General features: G+C 34.1%; 1 protein-coding gene across 1 annotated transcript in view; it reads right to left on the bottom strand.

Moving 5' to 3' along the window:
- Nucleotides 1-2686: 2686 nt before the first annotated feature.
- LOC123713386 overlaps nt 2687-19604 on the bottom strand; it is a 54568-nt gene continuing 37650 nt past the window's right edge. The window contains exons 2-4 of the mRNA XM_045667013.1: nt 11301-11419; nt 6148-6241; nt 2687-2928 (exon numbers count right to left, since the gene is read on the bottom strand). Of these exons, the coding sequence (XP_045522969.1) occupies nt 2767-2928; nt 6148-6241; nt 11301-11419 (375 nt within the window). The 3' untranslated portion in view covers nt 2687-2766. The remainder of the gene's footprint in view (nt 2929-6147; nt 6242-11300; nt 11420-19604) is intronic.

Below are 19604 nucleotides of genomic sequence, written 5' to 3'. Positions count from 1 at the left end.
CTCTGTAACCTAACATTGTAACGGAGGTTGACTTTGAAGTTGGTGAGATTTATCATAGAAAGATGTATTTACAGAAACTCTACTTCTAAACATCTAGAGAATCTAATAATAATAACAATCTAGTTGCGCGTCATAATTAAATTTTAATTTCATAGAGAAGTAGGTGTCTGAAACATCGTTGACTTTTCACGATGTTTTCCTTCACAGTAGCAAGTGGTGTAACCGTGGTTCAAGCGCACAGCCGCTAGTTTCAGGTCGCATGCTTAAGACAGTATCAACACTGCTTTTCTCATAAATCTACTATAACGAATAATAATAAATTAATAAAAAAACCGTCGAATTGTGAACCTCTTAACAGCGTAAAAATAAATAAAATTAATCAATGGCGCTACAACCTTTTTAGGTCTGGGCCTCAGATTTCTGTATCTGTTTCATGATCATTTGTAAATCGAATAGGCAAATAGGTTGCCTTCTGTGCCTGACACACGCCGTCGACTTTTTTGAGTCTAAGGCAAGCCGGTTTCCTCACAATGTTTTCCTTCACCGTTTGAGCTAATGTAAAATGCGCACATATAAAGAAAATCCATTGGTGCACAGCCGGGGATCGAACCTACGACCTCAGAGATGAGAGTCGAACGCTGTAGCCACTAGGCCAACACTGCACTTAACAGCGTGAACCTTCCAGAAAAAGACGAACAACTTGAACAGTACAAACCTGAAGAATTTTATATGGATAAATGTGGTTTAAAATATTCACCAAACATATTTTACGATTTCTACCGAATACTAAAGATTTTAGTATAGAAGCTTAGCGTTTACTTAGATGCTATATGGCAGCGAAGCCTTTCTTTGTACAAAACGTGTAAAAACACTGGAGGGAGTGCGACACTGGACGTTTGTGTTATCCTAGTTATAAATTAATTTAATTAACCCACAAATCCTAAAAGCAAAGAACTATTTAATTGGTAAAGTTAATAATGTTCAATATTTGCTACTGTTTAAATATTCAGGATATGAAAATATCATCGATTATTCAATACAGAAATTACTTATAAATCAGTTTTATTATACTGTTTTGACTGGTTTCTTTCCTTCGTGAACTAAAAAAAAATTAAATTAGTAAAAACAGTTTAATGAGACTCATCTTTTCTAATATTATTCTATTTTAACGCAGCAATACAGTTTACGAATTATTTTCACAAATCTACTAGATGCAGTACTTCCTACATACGTATGTTTCATAAAAGCCTTTCTATTTATATAATTGGCAGTTTTGTGTTATTTATTATATACTAACTCCATGCCAACACCAATCTCCATATCAAATACCAATTTATACACTCCACTATTACACATTTGCACAATTACAACACAAAGAATTTTGGATATTGTGTACCGCAAGTATTTTACTTTGTTACACTTTGTCATGCATTAAATTTTTTTTTTAATAAACCATATACCAGAGGTGTTGCATTCCTCGCTCAACGAGTAAATATCGCTATACATCGATACAATGTTGCCAGAATTAAAGATACACTGCCACTTTTTAAATTTGTATAAAATTTTTTTAGACTATTTTTTTTTAATCACAAAAGTTCAAGTAACAACACAGATTAGACATTCAAACATACTCGGTACAAGTTTTTAAATTTATAATTACGTATTATAAACTGTTTGTTTTCGGTAATTTTGGTAGTAATACCACTATTACACTATCTTACGTTATTCAACAGGTACATTTGACTCTGAATACAGCAGCAGTATAAACATACTAGCTTGCTCGACTTCAATACGTTAACATCGAAATTAGTATAGCAGTGCAATAACAAACGCACCACACATACGGGTCTAATTGAAGCAATCTAATACCTACGTTATATAAAAATAATTATCTACATATCACTACACCTACAGAGATTGAAATAGTACGACTAGAAATGATCGGAAAGCCTTATTTTAAATCACAATATCGCTTGGCAATATAAAACCTTAACCTATTTCGATAGAATCACATTTCTGCATAAAAATATTTTTGCTCTGTGGTTTTGATGGCGGCAATTAAATTGTGACAAAGGCTTTGCATGAATAATACGAATTGAATACGAACAATATACGAAACTTATTTCGAACGGAAGCCCAACTGCATTCTTTAGTAATTTTAGTGAAATATCAGCATTGGGGAAGTCAAAAGAATATTGCATTGACGTAAATATTAATTAAGAACTCGTTCGTATTAAAGTTATCAAATGGTTTACGTAAAAAGGGCGGATGCAGGGATACGTGGTCATGTTCCTTCTTTGGACAAAAGGAGAAAGAGTCCAGCTGTATAACGAATCTTTGATATTATTACAAAATAGTTTGAGACACAGATTCTGTACAAGTACGATCCCAAATAGTTACTTTTCTAGTATAAAAACACAAACTTGTAATTCGTTTGAATGATTGTATGATTATGGATCTGCTCGTCGTGAAATAACACTTATAGCGCCGTTTTTTTTTTGTTTTTGGCCAATATTTTTTTAGTGCAAAACTAAGACTTCATACAAATGTTTGGATACAAAAATACTTCGCCAAGCACAGAGCAACAATGAAATAATAAAACATTTTAAAGCTTTCTTTTGCTTTTTGCTGATAACTACTGTTTTAATATATGATACAAAAATTATACTAGCTTATCATCGCCGAACCAGCTTAGTTTAGTAAGCTCAAAAATAAGCTTTGGAGTATGGCATAAGAAAATATGGTATATCACGGAACAACGCCGTGTTATGCGGTTTTCAAATGGTGTGTTTCGTGGTCACACCGGCGTAGGACAGCGAAATGCGTCATTTGGAAGGTGTTTGTTGAGCGGCTGCCTCTCTCCAGGGTGCCTGTCATTGTGTAACCCATGTTGAAGTCCGCCTGGGTAACGTTGGTTGTTAGGTATAGCTGGAAATAAAAGAAAAGCTGTAAAATGTATATGAATATCCGAGATTATGATGCGGTCTAAGTGTGTGTGTAAAACAACCTCCTAATAATATCTAAAAACTATAGTTGTTTATATCAACTTTAATAGAAGAGGTTCTTTTAAAAAGTGGCAGTGTGAGTCCATGGGCGTGTCAATCACATAAAATTTCATGATATTGTGTTTATTAGTTCATAACTATCACATATAAAGTATTTACAATTTTCTTAACCTACATAGTATTAATACAAATTGATAAAAAGGAAATTAAAACAAATTTAAAAGTGGCAGTGTATCTTTAATAATAATAATAAAAAATAAGTGGAAAGCACAAGCTCTGCGGTCTCCGGTACTATACATCAGTCGCCAATGTAACTCTTTAATCAGTCCCTGTGCACTTGAACCACCAAAAAACAAAATCGAAGTTAAAGAAAAGACTCTAATATTGGAGCCGTTTATTATTTTTCACCAGCTCTGTGACCTCCTCAGCTTTTTTTCTTGTTCCAGGGAGGTGAAACGGGCCTAACGTGTCCACATAAGTAGCATGATTAATTTCATAATGAATTATAATTTATTATATAAACGAAATATAAAATGTTTAATCTTATTATAATGACCCTTTTCCTTACTACTTAGTAATAATTGGTTAGCCAGTAAAGTGCCTTAACAATCGCTAAAGTAAATGGTACTCAAAGCTCATTGCAGTAATATTATTTTATTGTAACGGTGTACGTATGGTAGGAGAATTCATAAAACTAATAATATCAGAAATATTGCCTGAGTACATACATTATATTTAGTGTCCTTTAATAATTATGGATTGAGTCTGAAGGAATGGAAACAAGCATCTTAAAATTGAGAAGAAAACAAAACATTCGTAACAAACCAAAACTTAAAGATACGCTTGTACACGCTCTAAGGCTTAATTGGAAAGGAACATATATCTAGAGCGCGGGATAAAAGATGGACACTTGAAACAACAAAATGGGCTGGACCTACTGAAACGAGATGTATAGGACGACTAAAACGATGGACAGCTGATTTAATAGAACAAGCGGGGGAAAACTGGATGAATGTAGCTCAAGGCAAAGTGAAATGGAATATGTAGGTGGATTTTAAACTAGAGGCAAAATTTTAGAACTTATACTATCACAACTAATGCTTGTAGTAAGATATGTAAAGTTAACAATTATTGTATGTAATTAATAAAGATTTAATACAAAAATTTATGTTACACACGGGCAGGTGGCTCACTTGATTGACACTCACATTGTCAGAGAGGTCGCAAGTGCTTTGCCGGCCTAGAATTAGTACGCTCTTTTCTTGAAGGACCCTAAGTCGAATTGGTAAAGCAACAATTTGTTTCGTTTATTGATACAATTTTAGTATTAGTTGTATACTCAATAGTCAAGGATGGGTAACATTGTTATTTATGTAACAGGCATACAGACAGAAGGCACATAAGAAGGTGTTAAGTAATACCGCTGCCTCACTCACATTGGCAGAAGTCTTGCAAGTGCATTGCCGGCAAAAACAGTAGACAGCAAATGTCAATTTTCAGTGGCAGTCAGGTATTTTATGTATGAAACCTGCCAATTACCAAGTCGTGACGTCTCAATTCAATATTAACGTACTTGCAGTATTTGTTTGTGGAACTAGTAGCTTGGTATTACAGGTCACTACAACAATATAGCCTATAGTGTTAAGTATTTGCGTGTAGTTATCGATAGTAACTTGAGTTTTAATTCCCACGTGGATCTTCTCTCATGCAGAACTCGTAAACTCATTTACATCTTTAAAACTTTAAGACTTATAGCAGACAATAGAATTGTTAAAGTAGTATATCAGGCTTTATGTCAGTCAATTTTAAGCTATTGTATCACTGTGGGGAGGTACTTTCAAAACCAATCTACTAAAACTTGAAAGAGCCCAACGAGCAGTGTTAAAAGTAAGTCATTCCTTACCGTTTCTTTTTCCCACTAAAGAGCTTTACGCCCTAGCCGATGTGTTAACAATTCGTCAATTATTTATTCTCAACACAGTTTTAAAACAACATTATAAAACTAGTTACGACCCCGAATTAAATATAAACAAGCGGATTAAACATAAAGTTTGCTGTCGTATTACACGATGGACAACTTCTTTCTCGCAAAGATTCTTTGGTTTCCTAGGCTGTTACCTGTATAATAAATTAAATGAAAAAAATAACATTTACCCACTATCGAAATATGAATGTAAAAAAATGGTTATCATCTTAGTTTAATCATAATAACCTTCTATGTATGTATATGTGAGAGAAGAAATAAAGATTATTATTATTATATTATTATTATAATAAACGCGTAAATAAATATATAATCCTTAATAATAAATAAAATTATTCACACAAATAATTACTTATACTGGCTGCCCCCGCGAACTTCTTTCGCCGTAGCCTACCTGTTTAGTAACTACATACCAACATGCTATGCTATGCTATCTCATATTTTTCAAATTTTTCTCCCAGTAGTAAATAAACAAATTGAATTGATCGAGCCGTCTTCGAATTTTGCAACAACAACATATTTTGCGAAACGTTTTTATTGAACTAATTGTTAAGCGTTTAGCACTTCAGGTACTGAAAGCAAACCCTTTGTCAATTGACAATTCAAAAGGTCCGTTATTTTATGTATTTATTGTAACATTGTATGTAATTTTTTTACAGTATGGAGTTAATGTGGATTTATTATTATTTAATATAGAACATATTCTCTCAACATACGGCCACTCTGTAACAACGCGAACTCATTGAACGAGGCCCAAGGGTGAGATTATTAGGTGTAGGAAGAAATTCAAGACGGAATTCTTCGTATCGATCGGATGATGAATAATCAACTCAGCCATGTTTGCATCAGTGTGAGAAGAAAAGATGGTGTGGTGGAAACACAAACTGGACACAGTTTTTCTATCCACCAGGAAGAACTTATTTAAATAATTAACGTATATACTAAAGCCATTTACACTATAATATTATAACCATCAAAATTGCACGAAAAACGTCACAAACCAATTGAAACATTGACGCTTCACAGATAGCCCATCCAAGAAACCCGTTCTTGACGAGAATTCTCATTCGAATACAGGATGTATTGCTATATTCGAATGCATCATATCATTTAATGTGTAATCTTTCATTTGACTGAGACATCTGAAAATATAGATACCTTGAAATCAGCATCGGTCCCAAGATGTTTAAAGGTTCCAACTATGTAGACTGCGTTCACGCCGCTGACCACCATTCTCGCTTGGGTGCTGTGTCTGCAAAGATAAAGATTGATGAGTGTTCGGTGTCTCAAGTTCATCTTAGCGTTTAGGACGATATTCTGGTGAACGTTTAGGGTCATACAATTTATTAGTTTATCAGGAAATGGCTCAAATATAAGTCTTTCCTCCAATTTCGCTTGAACTCTTTTTGGAGTAGAAACTCTTTGGCCGTGAGGTTCAAGTGCACAGGCGCTAATTAAAGATATCAGTTGGCGCCTGGTAGTTAGTCACTGTGACCACAGAGATTGTGCTTTCCTTGCTCAACGAATAAGTAATCGCAATACAGCAAGGCAATGCTGCCAGCGTTAAAGATACACTGACACAGGGACTTTTTAAAAATTGTTAAAATTTTCTTTTTATTAATAGTTATTTATTTTTAGTATCATCTACTATGTAGTTTACCTTAACCTACATAGGAAATAAATTGTAAATACTGTATATTTGATAGGTATGTTAAGGTTTCATAAATAAAAATTAATCACAAAAAAAATAATACATCACTCATGTGATGTTAAGTCATTCCGCCGCCCCTGGTCACTCACATTACCCGAAGGCTCGATTCACAAATACCACAGTAGGCTTTGGTTAGTCTAACCCGGTCGAATTCTGTTATCTTTTCTGTTGGCTGGATCCGCGCTTGTCAGCGTGCTTGATGAGTGCCTTGCACGTCGTTATATAGCAGTTATTTTTTTTTGAGCCAAAACGCATCCACTGTGCCCTTTTTGTGCGTCCCATATACTCGTTTGCCCCAAAAAACGTGATGGGTTTAAGGGAAAAAATGAAGAAAAAATATATTCTTATCATTGATGTTGAAGATACATTTTCCTTATATCATTAAGACATTGTATGTAAAATAGTCGAAAAATTATACAATAAACGTAATTTTTTCCTAATTTTTCATTGTGACCTTATTTTTATTTTTTTTCGATATTTTAATCGCATAACTTACCTTATAGTAATTTTTTTATGCAAAACAGGGGGCAACCGGGCCAGCTCATCTGATGTTAAGAGATACTGCCGCCTTTAGACACTCAATGCCAAAGGACTAGAAAGTATGTTGTCTTAAGAATAGGCACGCTCTGTTCGTGAAGGACTCTCATTTCACAGTAAAAACACGATTCGTATCTTGTAATACCAATTTAAGAAAATCATTCTGCGCACGTCCAGCACGTACACCTAACATAATAGCCCTCGTAACGGCCCCAAACATCTTAACACATCACAAATTAAAACCTTTGTTCCCTTCTGTACTTTGCAGGTGTAATCGACCCATAATGTTTGCTTTCGAAATGTACGCTAAATTAGGTTCTATTTTAAGATTGTGTAAAGGAAAGAGCTAAGGAAATTGTTTTTATAATGTTAACGGTGTACTCAATATTACCAGCCCTATTTTTAACCTACTTTGCGTAATTATCATGTAATAGTAACAAGTAGTGTAGTATGTTTAATAAAACAGAGACACAGAACAAGACAGAGAAACAAATGTTTGATATTCATCACAATACAAATCAGGGAATTTTCACTGTAATGCGTGAAATATATATATATATATTGTATTGTTTGTATATTGCAATAAGCCATATGGTAACAAACAGATGGCGTTTATATGTAGGCCGGTAAATTTATAATTTGGTAAATAAATAATTTTCACCACTATTCAATCAACCCCTATACGTCATTTGTTAATTAAAAAATTATGACTTGAAATCGGAGGTTTGTATAGAGAAAAATTCACAGAAAAACCTAATAAGTTTTCATTCTGGAAAATCTAAGTCTCTGGGGTAGCATAGCGAAATGTTCCATGTTGGTATATACTGAGAAAGTAGGCTAAGTAAAATCACAGTAAGGAGAAATGAAAAGTTCGCGGGGGCATCTATTTATTTATATATTAGTAGTATTCTACTTTAAGAAATGGACTTTAACCTCTACACATACTATTTTAATAAAACATAAGCTTCACTATATTCCTTTGCACTGCCGTAAGTACTCCGAACTTGCAGAAAGAGGAAATGAGCTTAAACTGAAATTGCTACAGAGAAAACCTTATACCGCTGCTGTAACTTAACACTGTACCACAATTTTATTTGTGAAAGTTCTTTATTAAAACACTTACGGTATTGCATTTTGAAATCTAGTTTTTGATTAGTTTTATTATCGTTTTTATTATGTTTGTCGTGCTGTTTTTTTATTGAAAATTTAATAAAAGGAATGTTCCGTTCTTATGAAACCTTAATGATATTTCGTGTAATTGAATTAAACTTCACTTTTAACTTTTAATCGAACAGGCAAGTAGGTCAGCCGTATGTGCTTGACGCACGCACTTACTTTTTTGGGTCTAAGGCAAGCCGGTTTCCTCACGATGTTTTCCTTCACCGTTCAAGCGAATGTTAAATGCGTACATAAAAAGAAAATCCATTGGTGCACAACCGGGGATCGAACCTACGACCTCAGGGACGAGAGTCGCACGCTGAAGCCACTAGGCCAACACTGCTCTTATAAAAGTAAATAATGAAAGTCAAAATTATAATTGGATAGAATAATATCTGTATTATCATGAAATACGGGTCGTTTAGGCAAAACAGCCAGTAATCGTTAGCGCTAACAGTGGCACTTTAATCCTCCTATCGTTTCGAATCTTTTCCCCTAACGATACTATTAAGCTTGAGGGAAATTGAAATCACCTCTAATGCTACAAGCCAAATCGCCATATTAATGACACGATAGTTGGCGTCTATTATTTTAGTCGTAGCGTTTAAGTGTGATAAATTTTGTGAGTAAATTTAACGTAAACTAAAAGTCATTATAGTGTCTTGTCCTATATATCCATATTCCATATCTATATATGTCGCAGTCAGCTTAATTAGCCGTACAACTAGCAGCCTAAAAAACGTGTTCAATGCGTAGCGCATTCAATGACTTCTAGTCGATGTCTTAACATTACTTGCCTATCCTGTTTATTTAAAGATTGTTCTACTTTTAGTCACGTACTATAAATTTAATGACAAGTAGTATGGAAGAGTGTCACACAAAGCATAAGGACACTAATAAGTTACATTTTAAATAAAGAATATCTTATTTTTTTTTATTTCTGTCACATGTTCGCACGAATGACCTAAGCATTAGCCAGCCAGTATTTTAAATGTTGTAACAAATGCTACGGCTGAATATAATTCAGGCCGCTAGTTGAACTGCGCTATTTAGTAAAGAGGCTAGGGTGTTGATTGAACGGCTAATTAAGCTAGTTGGCTGCGACATATACATATTCCAATTTAGGTTACAATTTGAGTTCAAATTCTGGTAGTTATGAAATGATTTTAAATGATGCTAATCCTTGGGATTGATTTGCTCCAGTTCAAACAATTTGTATGACTCAAAAGTTAGCGATTAAAAAGAGTGGCGGAGCTACTTGCCAGTTCTTCTTGCCTGCTATACGCTTTTCACTTGCGAACTAAGCAAATGTAAATTTACAATTAATTTAACTTCTTTTCTGACGTTCATAAGTGTACTTGATTTCCTACATGAATAAAGTTATTAAAAAATCGACGCCTTTCTGCCGGTATTTAGGTAATGTCATTTGATTGACATTGAATGTTTACAGGCGTTTGAAGTTTAATAATACAAAATTACTTTTATGAACTGGTATAGTCATATATATTTATAATTAAACTAATTAAAATTTATTACTTATATATGTATGGTAGAACTTGGTAGATCACCTGTGCGTTATAATATTGGTCGTTAAATAATTTGGACTAAACGATTGTTAATTTATTTATAGAATAACATTAAATCGTTTTTTAATAAATATTAACGTTTCATTCTAATGCACTTCATGTTTCTATTCTCTGCAGGTTTGAATTCCTGGTAAAGTTATTGTTAGATGCCAAAACAAATAACATTCAACGCTTTTTGGCGGGAACTTGATTTTTATTGGCGTCACGTTGGCGCCACTTCTCCGAACCTTGATATTCGAAATTTGAATGTTGACATGCCATTACCATAGAATATCAATGTATGGAAACAGATAACGTTTAGAAACATTAAATAGCGTTACTCATAGTTAGTAAATCCTCTCACTGTAGGCGATCATAGTAAATCAGTTATTTTCATGCGTAAATCATATATAAGCAAAATAAGAACTATGATAAATTATAAATCGAACTATGTTTTGAATTAAATCCAATTTATTGCATTAGAATTCACAATCCCAATTACCAATGTTTCAGCGTAAATACAAATGTTACAAATGATACATTTATATTAGTTAAGGCACTTTCCCTAATTATTAATTCATAACAAACGCCATATCGTTTTAATCAGAAATTTATTATAATAGCTAGGTAATTCGGGATTTCTCGTCCCATTTAAGACCCGTCTTCGTTAATTACGTGATGCTAATGTTTTACTTAAACCTAAATGTTGATAGACTGCTTCCTTTAAGCGAATGTTTATAATTAATAAAAATGTTTTATTTCTAAAATAAATTTCGGAATTTAAATGAAGAACGTGAACGCGATAACTGTTTTGGGTTATTAAATAAACAGAGATGATTTTATTATTGAACGTCTTTGACCAATAGACTTGTAACCAGGTCATGTAAATAAAAAAAGTCATACTTTAAATGAGCAGTGGTAGCCTACTAGTACAGCGTGTGACTCTCATCCCTGAGGTAGAAGGTTCGATAACGGCTGCGCAAGGACTTTCTTTCTATGTCCGCATTGAACATTTGCTCGAACGGTGAAGGAAAACATCGTGATGGAACGGGCTCGCCTTAGACCCAAAAAATCGAACGTGTCCTAGGTGTGTTAGGCACAGGAGGCAGATCCCCTACTACCCTGTTAGTATAACAAATGATCATAATACAGTAATCGGTAATCCAGGTCGGTAATCAGGTCCAGACCGAAAAATATTGTAGCGCCATTATTAGTATAGTACTTGTATTCCTAAAAGTTTTATTGTGTGTGTGTGTTAAATGTGTGTGTGTTAAAAGACTTACAGATCTTAGTGGCTATGATTTCGTGTTTAGGGGATTAATTAATATAAAACAATTTACCTTCTAGTTCCAGCAACTTCCACGACCTTGCATCGAGACCGGCGCCACCAACACGGCTGCAGTGTCCAATAAGATGAAGAGGCACTCCTCGCCCACCCTTCTTCAGGGAATAGTAGAACCTGTTGGTAATTGACATGTTAGTTCTGGTTGATACCAGATGGTGTCCGCAATTGGAAGCAGATGCTAATGATCACATTATTCTGCAGCACCTGCTTCCAATTGGGGACTCCAATTTATTCATAACCCAAAGGTACTGATCTATGGCTTAGTTATATGCAGGTGTAACATGGAGGTCCTGCGTTTGATTCCTAGCGTAACTATTTCACTTGAGAATACGTAGATGGATTTATTTAAGAAATGGGTAAGAAGATATAATATGTATTTATTTTTAGCTATATATAATGCGATATCCTTTACATTATATATGATAGTCCTTAAAAAAATATGACACCATGGCCTTCATTGCCAAAAGAGTGCAGGTCGTTTGTCTCTCCATGCCGTGCCTCGAACGACCTCAAACGCCGCTCTCTTGCCTCTGTCAATGTTTCAGCCAATTTGGAGCCAACAGTCATCTCTAGAGGGGATGGAAGTTTACCGACCGCCTGGTCGGTAAACTTCAGTGGGGCCCATAGGGTACACATAGAGATTCCTTCGAATAGGCTGAACTCTGCAGCATATGCAGTAAAGAAAATCCGACAGTTTAGTGGTAAGGAAACGGCTTATATTGTGTACCATAGCTACTTCTACTTATCTACTAGCCACCGCGTCATGGCATACGGTATTCTACTGTGGGGTGCTGCTGTAGAGCTTCAATCCATATCGTGGTATTTGTTCTGTTTCCTCAAGGCAGTCGAAATAAGTTTAAGGAATTAAATATTATGACACTATCTGTTTAATGTATTCTTGAAGCCTTGTTGTATGTACAAGAAATTATAACAACTGGGGACTTTCACCGAATATAAATAATACTGGGAACAAAACTAATTTCAGAGTACAACCAACCAGGCTCCAGAAGATAAACCACTCTTTATATGGAAATTGTATTCGTTTTTACAACAAACTCACAAGCGAAATTAGATAATTATCACTAAATAAATTTAAGGAGTAAACGTAAATTAATCAATAAAGCTTTTTATACATTTAACGAATACCTAAATGATCCTAATCCTTGGGATTGATTTGCTCCAATTCAAACAATTGTATGATTAAACTTAGCGATTAAAAGAGTGGCGGAGAGTTTCTTGCCAGCTTCTTCTTGGCCGCTCTACGCCCTTGACTTCCAAACTGGTACTAAATGTAAATTTAGAATCAATTTAACATCTTTTCTGCTGACGTTCATAAGTGTACAGCTTTACTTATATTAATAAAGTCATTTTGAGATTGAGCTCGCCTCTTTTGGATAAGGAAAAAAGCTGACGCGGCCGCAGCGCAGGCGTAAAATAATAAACAGCTCAAATATAAGAAGTCTCATCTTCGATTTTGTTCCCAAGCGCTAATTAAAGATTTAAGTTGGCGCCTGGTACCGGTGACCACAAAGCTGGTGCTTTCATCGCTCAACAAATAAGTAACTCAATTCAGCGAGAAAATGCTGCCAGTATTAAAGGTACATTACCACAGTTTTCTATTTATTAATTTTTAATTATTATAATACAATTTTGTTAACCTACATAAGGTTAACAAAATTCTAGATACTGTATGTCTGTTTGGAATAAAATATTTTAACAAAACAATTGACGTTAGACATCCAAACTGAAAACTCAAAATCATTTCCAATGACATTGTAAAGTCCATTATGTTAAGAATAAACTTAAATCGAAGCCCGGAGCGTCTCACGAAACGGAGAGAAAATTTGCTAAATTAGAAAAGTTCGAAGGCGTTTCGCGGGTTGAAAAATAGCTTTTTGCCTAAAACTAATATTGCCAGAAACAAAACAGTGGAAGTTCTTAACCGCGGGCGGGTTATCCTTTTGCCAACGTCAGCGGAACGGAATATTGCCTTGTACTCGATTGGCTTTCGACATTCTGCAACCCCGAGATGAGCGATTTATTATTTTAAAGTAACGCCACTATGTAACGGCCATTTTAAGGTCGATATTTCTGAAGTCAAGTAAAAAAAATCAATGGCGCTACAACCTTTTTAGGTCTGGCCTCAGATTTCTGTATCTGTTTCATGATCATTAGTTAATCGAATAGGCAAGAAGGTGATCAGCCTTCAGTACCTAAGGCACGCCGTCGACATTTTGGGTCTAAGGCAAGCAGGTTTCCTCACGATGTTTTCCTTCACCGTTCGAGCTAATGTTAAATGCACACATAGAAAGAAAATCCATTGGTGCACAGACGGGGATCGAACCTACGACCTCAGAGATGAGATTCGCACGCTGAAGCCACTAGGCCTAAAGTAAAGGTTTAATAATAAGTAAATAGGATATTACACGTTACTTGCATTTTAATTTCTATTATTAAACTAACCTTACTAATTCTTTTAGTAAATATTTAATCTAGGTAAATAAATTATTATGATTAAATCGTATGATATCGTGAATGTAAAAACAACAGGTATTTTAGAGGTTTGTTTAGTTTTATTAGTCAAGATTGTTATTTGTAATTTATTACTTTATTACTTTAGTTATACAATTTGTATGCAGAACTTCTTTCTACTCATTATGGTTGCATGGAAGAGAATACTTGGTAGCCGCACGTGGGCGCCTTAGTCTTAGTCCTTGCCGTTTAACTAAGTCCTAGAAAAATTATAAATAATACCTTTATACTGTGTTTGTCTTTATCATTGAATTTGAGCCAGCAAACTGCACCAGGACACAGTCAATCTTGTGTATGTCATCATACAGAGATATATATTAACTCTTAGAGTAACATTTAGTAACTAAGTAACGAGCCTAAAATTGATAATGTACTTGATTTGACAAACGGAAGTTATACTTTACCACTTGTTAACTAATATTTTGAGAAAAACAGTCTGTAAGAATTCAACAATTTCTCAATCTCGTACTTCTAAAAATAACGTTTCACAACATTTATCAATTGTTTACTTAAGTCTCACGAATGTCTCAAGCCGACCATCTCATCGTGGTTAAAGTATAAGAAGCCTTCAATATTGCGGTAGTTTCAAAGGCTCTGGATGAAAACGGTTTCACGTTGAGTGAACACACTAATGATTAGGTTCCTGTCTGTACGTATGTCAGGATGCAGGTATTGTCCCCTTGGACTCGTTAAACGAGCTTAAAAGCTTTTCGCTGTACTGCTTAAAATGCAGTGCATTTTTTACGTTTTTGAAATTGGAATTATTTTGATTCAAAGTACGCAACTACAAATAGATTTTAATTATAAAAAATAACTGTGTAAAGTTGTTGGTCGAATTGTTAGTTTGGCAGCACTGGGTTACAGGGGCTTGAGTAATAGAAATACCTATAAAACATAGTTCCTAAAAATTGTTACAATTGAGGAGGTCTATATATATTTGTGTTTAAAATGTATTATTATTAAAATTTCCTTTTTTTATCTTAGCTCAGGATCTCATGCTTTGTTGTTTCCAGGGCTAACTTGGGGCACTATCTTTTTCATAAATATCTTATTCGTGCTGTATATATTGTAGGGTAGCTTGATGGTTCGGGATTATTCTAGTATAATTTATGGATAGTTTGAATTTGTGCATAACTTTTGCCGTACGCGTAAAGTTTTTTTGCACAAATAGATTCAATCAAACCCTCAGTGTTGAACGTCACTTTGCACTGCTTGACCAACACTTTAAATTAGAATTATTTTATTAACATAATGATTAATATAATACAAGTTTTAATGTAACAAACTCATATCGATATATCTATCTATATGTATAAAAATGAATCCATATTTCCCTTGGTCACGGCATCACGCATGAACGGCTGGACCGATTTCGCTAATTATTTTTTTGTTGCCTTTGTTATTGTCAGGAGAAGGAAAATGAGAAAATTTAAAAATACCTAACCACCATATTAAATAATCGTGACTTTTGTTACGATAGAATTTTTTTTCAGATTATAGAGTTTTTACAATTCAAACTTTTTCAAGTTATTATGGCGTTTGATATTACATTGACAGAATGCTTGCTGCAAATATCGTCAAGAGGATGTCGATTCGATCGGAGTTATTATATTGGTAAAATACATAGAAGATAATTACAGTCACTAATTGTTTGTGGCATTAATCTTGAAAATCCATGTTTTTCACATGGCCAGTTATTTGTCGCCTGTTCCAGTGTCGGAATGCCAACAAAACTATTTATATGCCCGCCAGAAAAACAAACAAAAAACATAAAGCTTTAAAATAATAAACACTTTTTTTTGAAATATTTTTTAGATAATTATACCAATTCGAAATCAATTTTCATAGTTTTTTTTTTCGGAAAATTCGGAAGGAATTGGCAAATTCAAAGTTTGAGGGGAGTAACTGTGAATCTTCAGACGTAGGTCGTTTATCAGATTGCTCAATCTGGATGTGGAGTTTTGGCCAATTATTTTGAAAGGTATGACAAATGGGATGGTATGCGGCGATGGCGAAAATTAAATTCAATTAAAAGGTTGAGGCAATCAATCCTATTTATAATATCCTGCAAACATTTCTGCGATTCTCCAATTTCAATCTTAATGTATTATAACCTAGTGTCGCATGTTGGCAACTCTTTTTTAGAGATGCCACTGGAGAAAATTAAATGCCAGGTCATACTTTTCTATAACGCTCGAGTCTTCTAAATTTTCCAAATAATCACTAGTTCTCGACGAAGTTTGGGATATTGTATCAAGCACATTCGAAACAATATGCATTGTACTCTATATATTAAAAAAGCTCTTAAATCACCAAACATAGCCTCAAACAATTAAAACTCAATTCCATAACAAAGGTGTTGTGAATAAAATTATTTAATATTCATTATATTTCCAGACGAAAACTCTCCATTTAAAATTCAAATGCCATCGAAAACCTTTTACCACGTTATCACCAGACGTCAGATCGAGAGTCATCCAATTACAACCCATCATATCGTCAATCAATTAAACGGCAAATTGGAAGCGATTCAAATGACAAATGAAAAATAACTGTTTAGAGAATGTATGATAAATCTCACGTAACAGTAATGGTGGACTCTGTACGTAACTGCGTCAACACTTGGATTGAAAAATACATATAAGGTTTAAGAAAACTAAAAAAGGATCAATGTTTTTGTTGTTAATTATTAAGTAGATTTTATAACTTAAAAGCCTTATAAATTGAAACTAGTTAAAATAACAAACAATTTACATTTTTGTAAACATGCAATTAACTGTTTATGTTGAGTGGGACTTTTATTTAAAAAAACACTCCTGCCCTAACAGGTGACCCTAAATTGAAAAGAGTGAACAATAAGTGAATAAATTTTATAGACGAAACAAAAAAAAACAAACCTACGAAGTTAATTAGGAAAAACAAAATTACATACATACAAGAAACTAACTTACTACTATAGGCACTAACAAATAATATAACTTTTGCCAGTTCTCTCAACGGACAATGAAAAAGGTCCGTTAATCTATGTATTTCGTTAACTAACTTAATACACCGAATCATATGTTAACTTTTCAGAACGTTAGTACTAGCGGACACATGAACTAACGGCGGACGATGTCGCTTTCTGACGTACTCATCATAGAAGCTAAGATACTGAAGTACTGCTAAATTGCTTTCCTTGCCATGTAACAATTTTATGAAGTACATGACAAGCGCCTACTCTTACCTCGTTGTAGCCCACAGAACCAAGAATAAATAAGATCGGATACATGAATGGATAAAAAGGGTACACACTGTACATCCTAAGATAGATAAGACCCGCTCCAACATTACCTTATACTTTATTTGATATGGAGCCCAAATCGCTGAATTATCCTCCATATGACTTCTCACAAGTGCATCATATAAGACTGCAGTAGTGATGTTCATGAAGTCCTTGACTTCTCTTAGTACAAAACAATGTTTTTTATAAGATTTTCGACAAATCTGTCTTATGTAGTCACGAACAAACACAACGCTGAGATCGACTTGTATTTATCTATCAGAATATAAATGTATCTTCTTATATCTAATCGAGGTCTAGTTTTTTCGAATACTAATAACTCGAGCACGACTGGACCTTTACGTGGTTTATGATTTGTTGTATATGTATTTTGGTGAGCGTTGCGAAATTCTATACAAAATATTTACGGGTGTCTCAGTGAAACATTTAATTTATCGTCGTTGCACATAATATAAAAAGTCAACATAATTAAATTAAAAAGAGGGCTACAGACGGCCTCATCGCCTTCGAGTGATCTCTTCTAGACCATCACTGAGAGAAGAGAAAAAATAATGTATTAAATTAGATAAGGTAGGCAAGATTTGCAAAAATACATAATTATTAAGACATAACTAAACAGGAACAAAAAAAGCAATTAATATTCATTGATAGGGTAAACTCAACTCTTAAATTAAAGAGCGTATTCAAATAAAGGTTTCGAATCAACAAGATATGTGCACAATATTGGGATAATAGTGTATTTTAAGATTTAAAATTAGGAAAATCATTTCAGTGAAAAAGGAATGAAAAATATATTAGTTCTAAAAATATTTTTAGGCTGATTAAAAACTTGAGTAAGTACTATATAACACATTAGATGTACTTAATAAAGTAGTGAACATAATATTAGTTTTGTGTTCATTGTATTACTTTCATAAATAAAGTTTAGCCAATTCGTAAAACGACGAATTGACTTTTAGACGGTACGAAGTTCAGCTGTCCCAGCGAGTACTTTTATAAATGCCTAGCGTTGTAGAGTTAATAATTGGATTCATTCATTATATTTTGCTCTATTGTCAATGGCAGATAAAGATTTTAATTGTTTAAAGATATGAAGACATATCACAACTAATTAAGTGTTTAATGTCTTATTATTAGCATTAAACTGGTGTTTTTCATAGTCGTTTTAAGGGAAAACTTTTATGTTGTAACAAGTAGGATGACTAGACAACAGTTGATAGTGAATTCGGGTTGGGTAGTCCTTGTCAGCAATACCTAGACCAAACCCAGAAGGTACTAGAGAAGGGATAAGTTATGAGCTTCTATAACTGACAAGTATAAATGGTGAATGTCACATGCGGATGAAGCGAGAGAGGTATGAGGTAGTAAGTGGATATCAAAAGTGTCTGACTACCGCTTCAGAAAATAGGTGTGAAAGCCGCCTTGAAATTTCATAAGTTCCGATTAAAACTTAAAGCCTTGTACCGATGGTTTGAAAAAATACCATAACTTACGGACATAGGTTCGTAAGGTGCTGGCAGGCGGTTATCAAAAGTATTAGATTTATAAGAAGATATATAGATTAGGTTTATAAATACAGGTGTTAAAAGTACAATCGCAAAGGGTTTCAGTCTGAGTTCGATCACGTCCCACCCCTCGACACCACTCATGCTGGGGACTTGCATTCAAGACTCTTACGCTAAATGATCAAAAAGGAAGTGCTTATGTCTTTAGTTTTCATTATATTAGCATTTTACCTTGACTAGTTTTGACTGAATCACGAATGATCTAGAAAATTACTTCGTGGTAATTTATGTTAAAGTAGCAAACCTAAAATAAATTGTGCTGTCCCCGTACACCTGTACCACCAGAAAACAAGATCTACAACATTATAAAAGTTTTTTATATTCCAATTTGTGTGGTCATAATTTTGTATGGTATTTGCTACAAACCACCTGCAACGCCGAGGCCTTTGAGGACATGGTGCACTCTTTCATCGAAGGCCCATAAATGATATCAGTTCTGTAATAACTCTTTTGTTAGTTTCATAAAAAGATGGTGCAGTAAAAACCAGGCGTCAAGTGCTGCGAAGGACTTCTGATGATGAATTCATCCCAGAATCCTTAAAAGTTAATCCGGAAGTAACACATCCCTAAACGCTATATCTGATAAATGATATAACAGATTAAATTAATTATTTAGCTAGCGGTGTCTCTTTCAGTTCGTTGGTCGTAATTCCGCGTCAGCAGCTAGCATGCGGCCTTATAATTGGATTATGGATTTCGACTGGACTATGAATACGCGGGGATTAACTGTTGGTACTATATGACTGATGACTGCGATGTCTGCGTTAAATTAGCGTTTAATAGTCGTTTAAAACATCGAACAGCATGAATTACGTACAATATGTATTCTTTTTCATTAACAAATAAAACCTGGAAGAGATCGCTCGTATGCGATAGCCGCCAGTTGCCGTTTTCTTTATTTAATTGTTTAAATTGTAAC

The sequence above is a fragment of the Pieris brassicae genome, chromosome 8 (genome assembly GCF_905147105.1).
Source record: "Pieris brassicae chromosome 8, ilPieBrab1.1, whole genome shotgun sequence".
Lineage (NCBI taxonomy): Eukaryota > Metazoa > Arthropoda > Insecta > Lepidoptera > Pieridae > Pieris > Pieris brassicae.
Note: the sequence above shows the minus strand (reverse complement) of the source record. Positions and strands in the feature narration are given on the sequence as shown.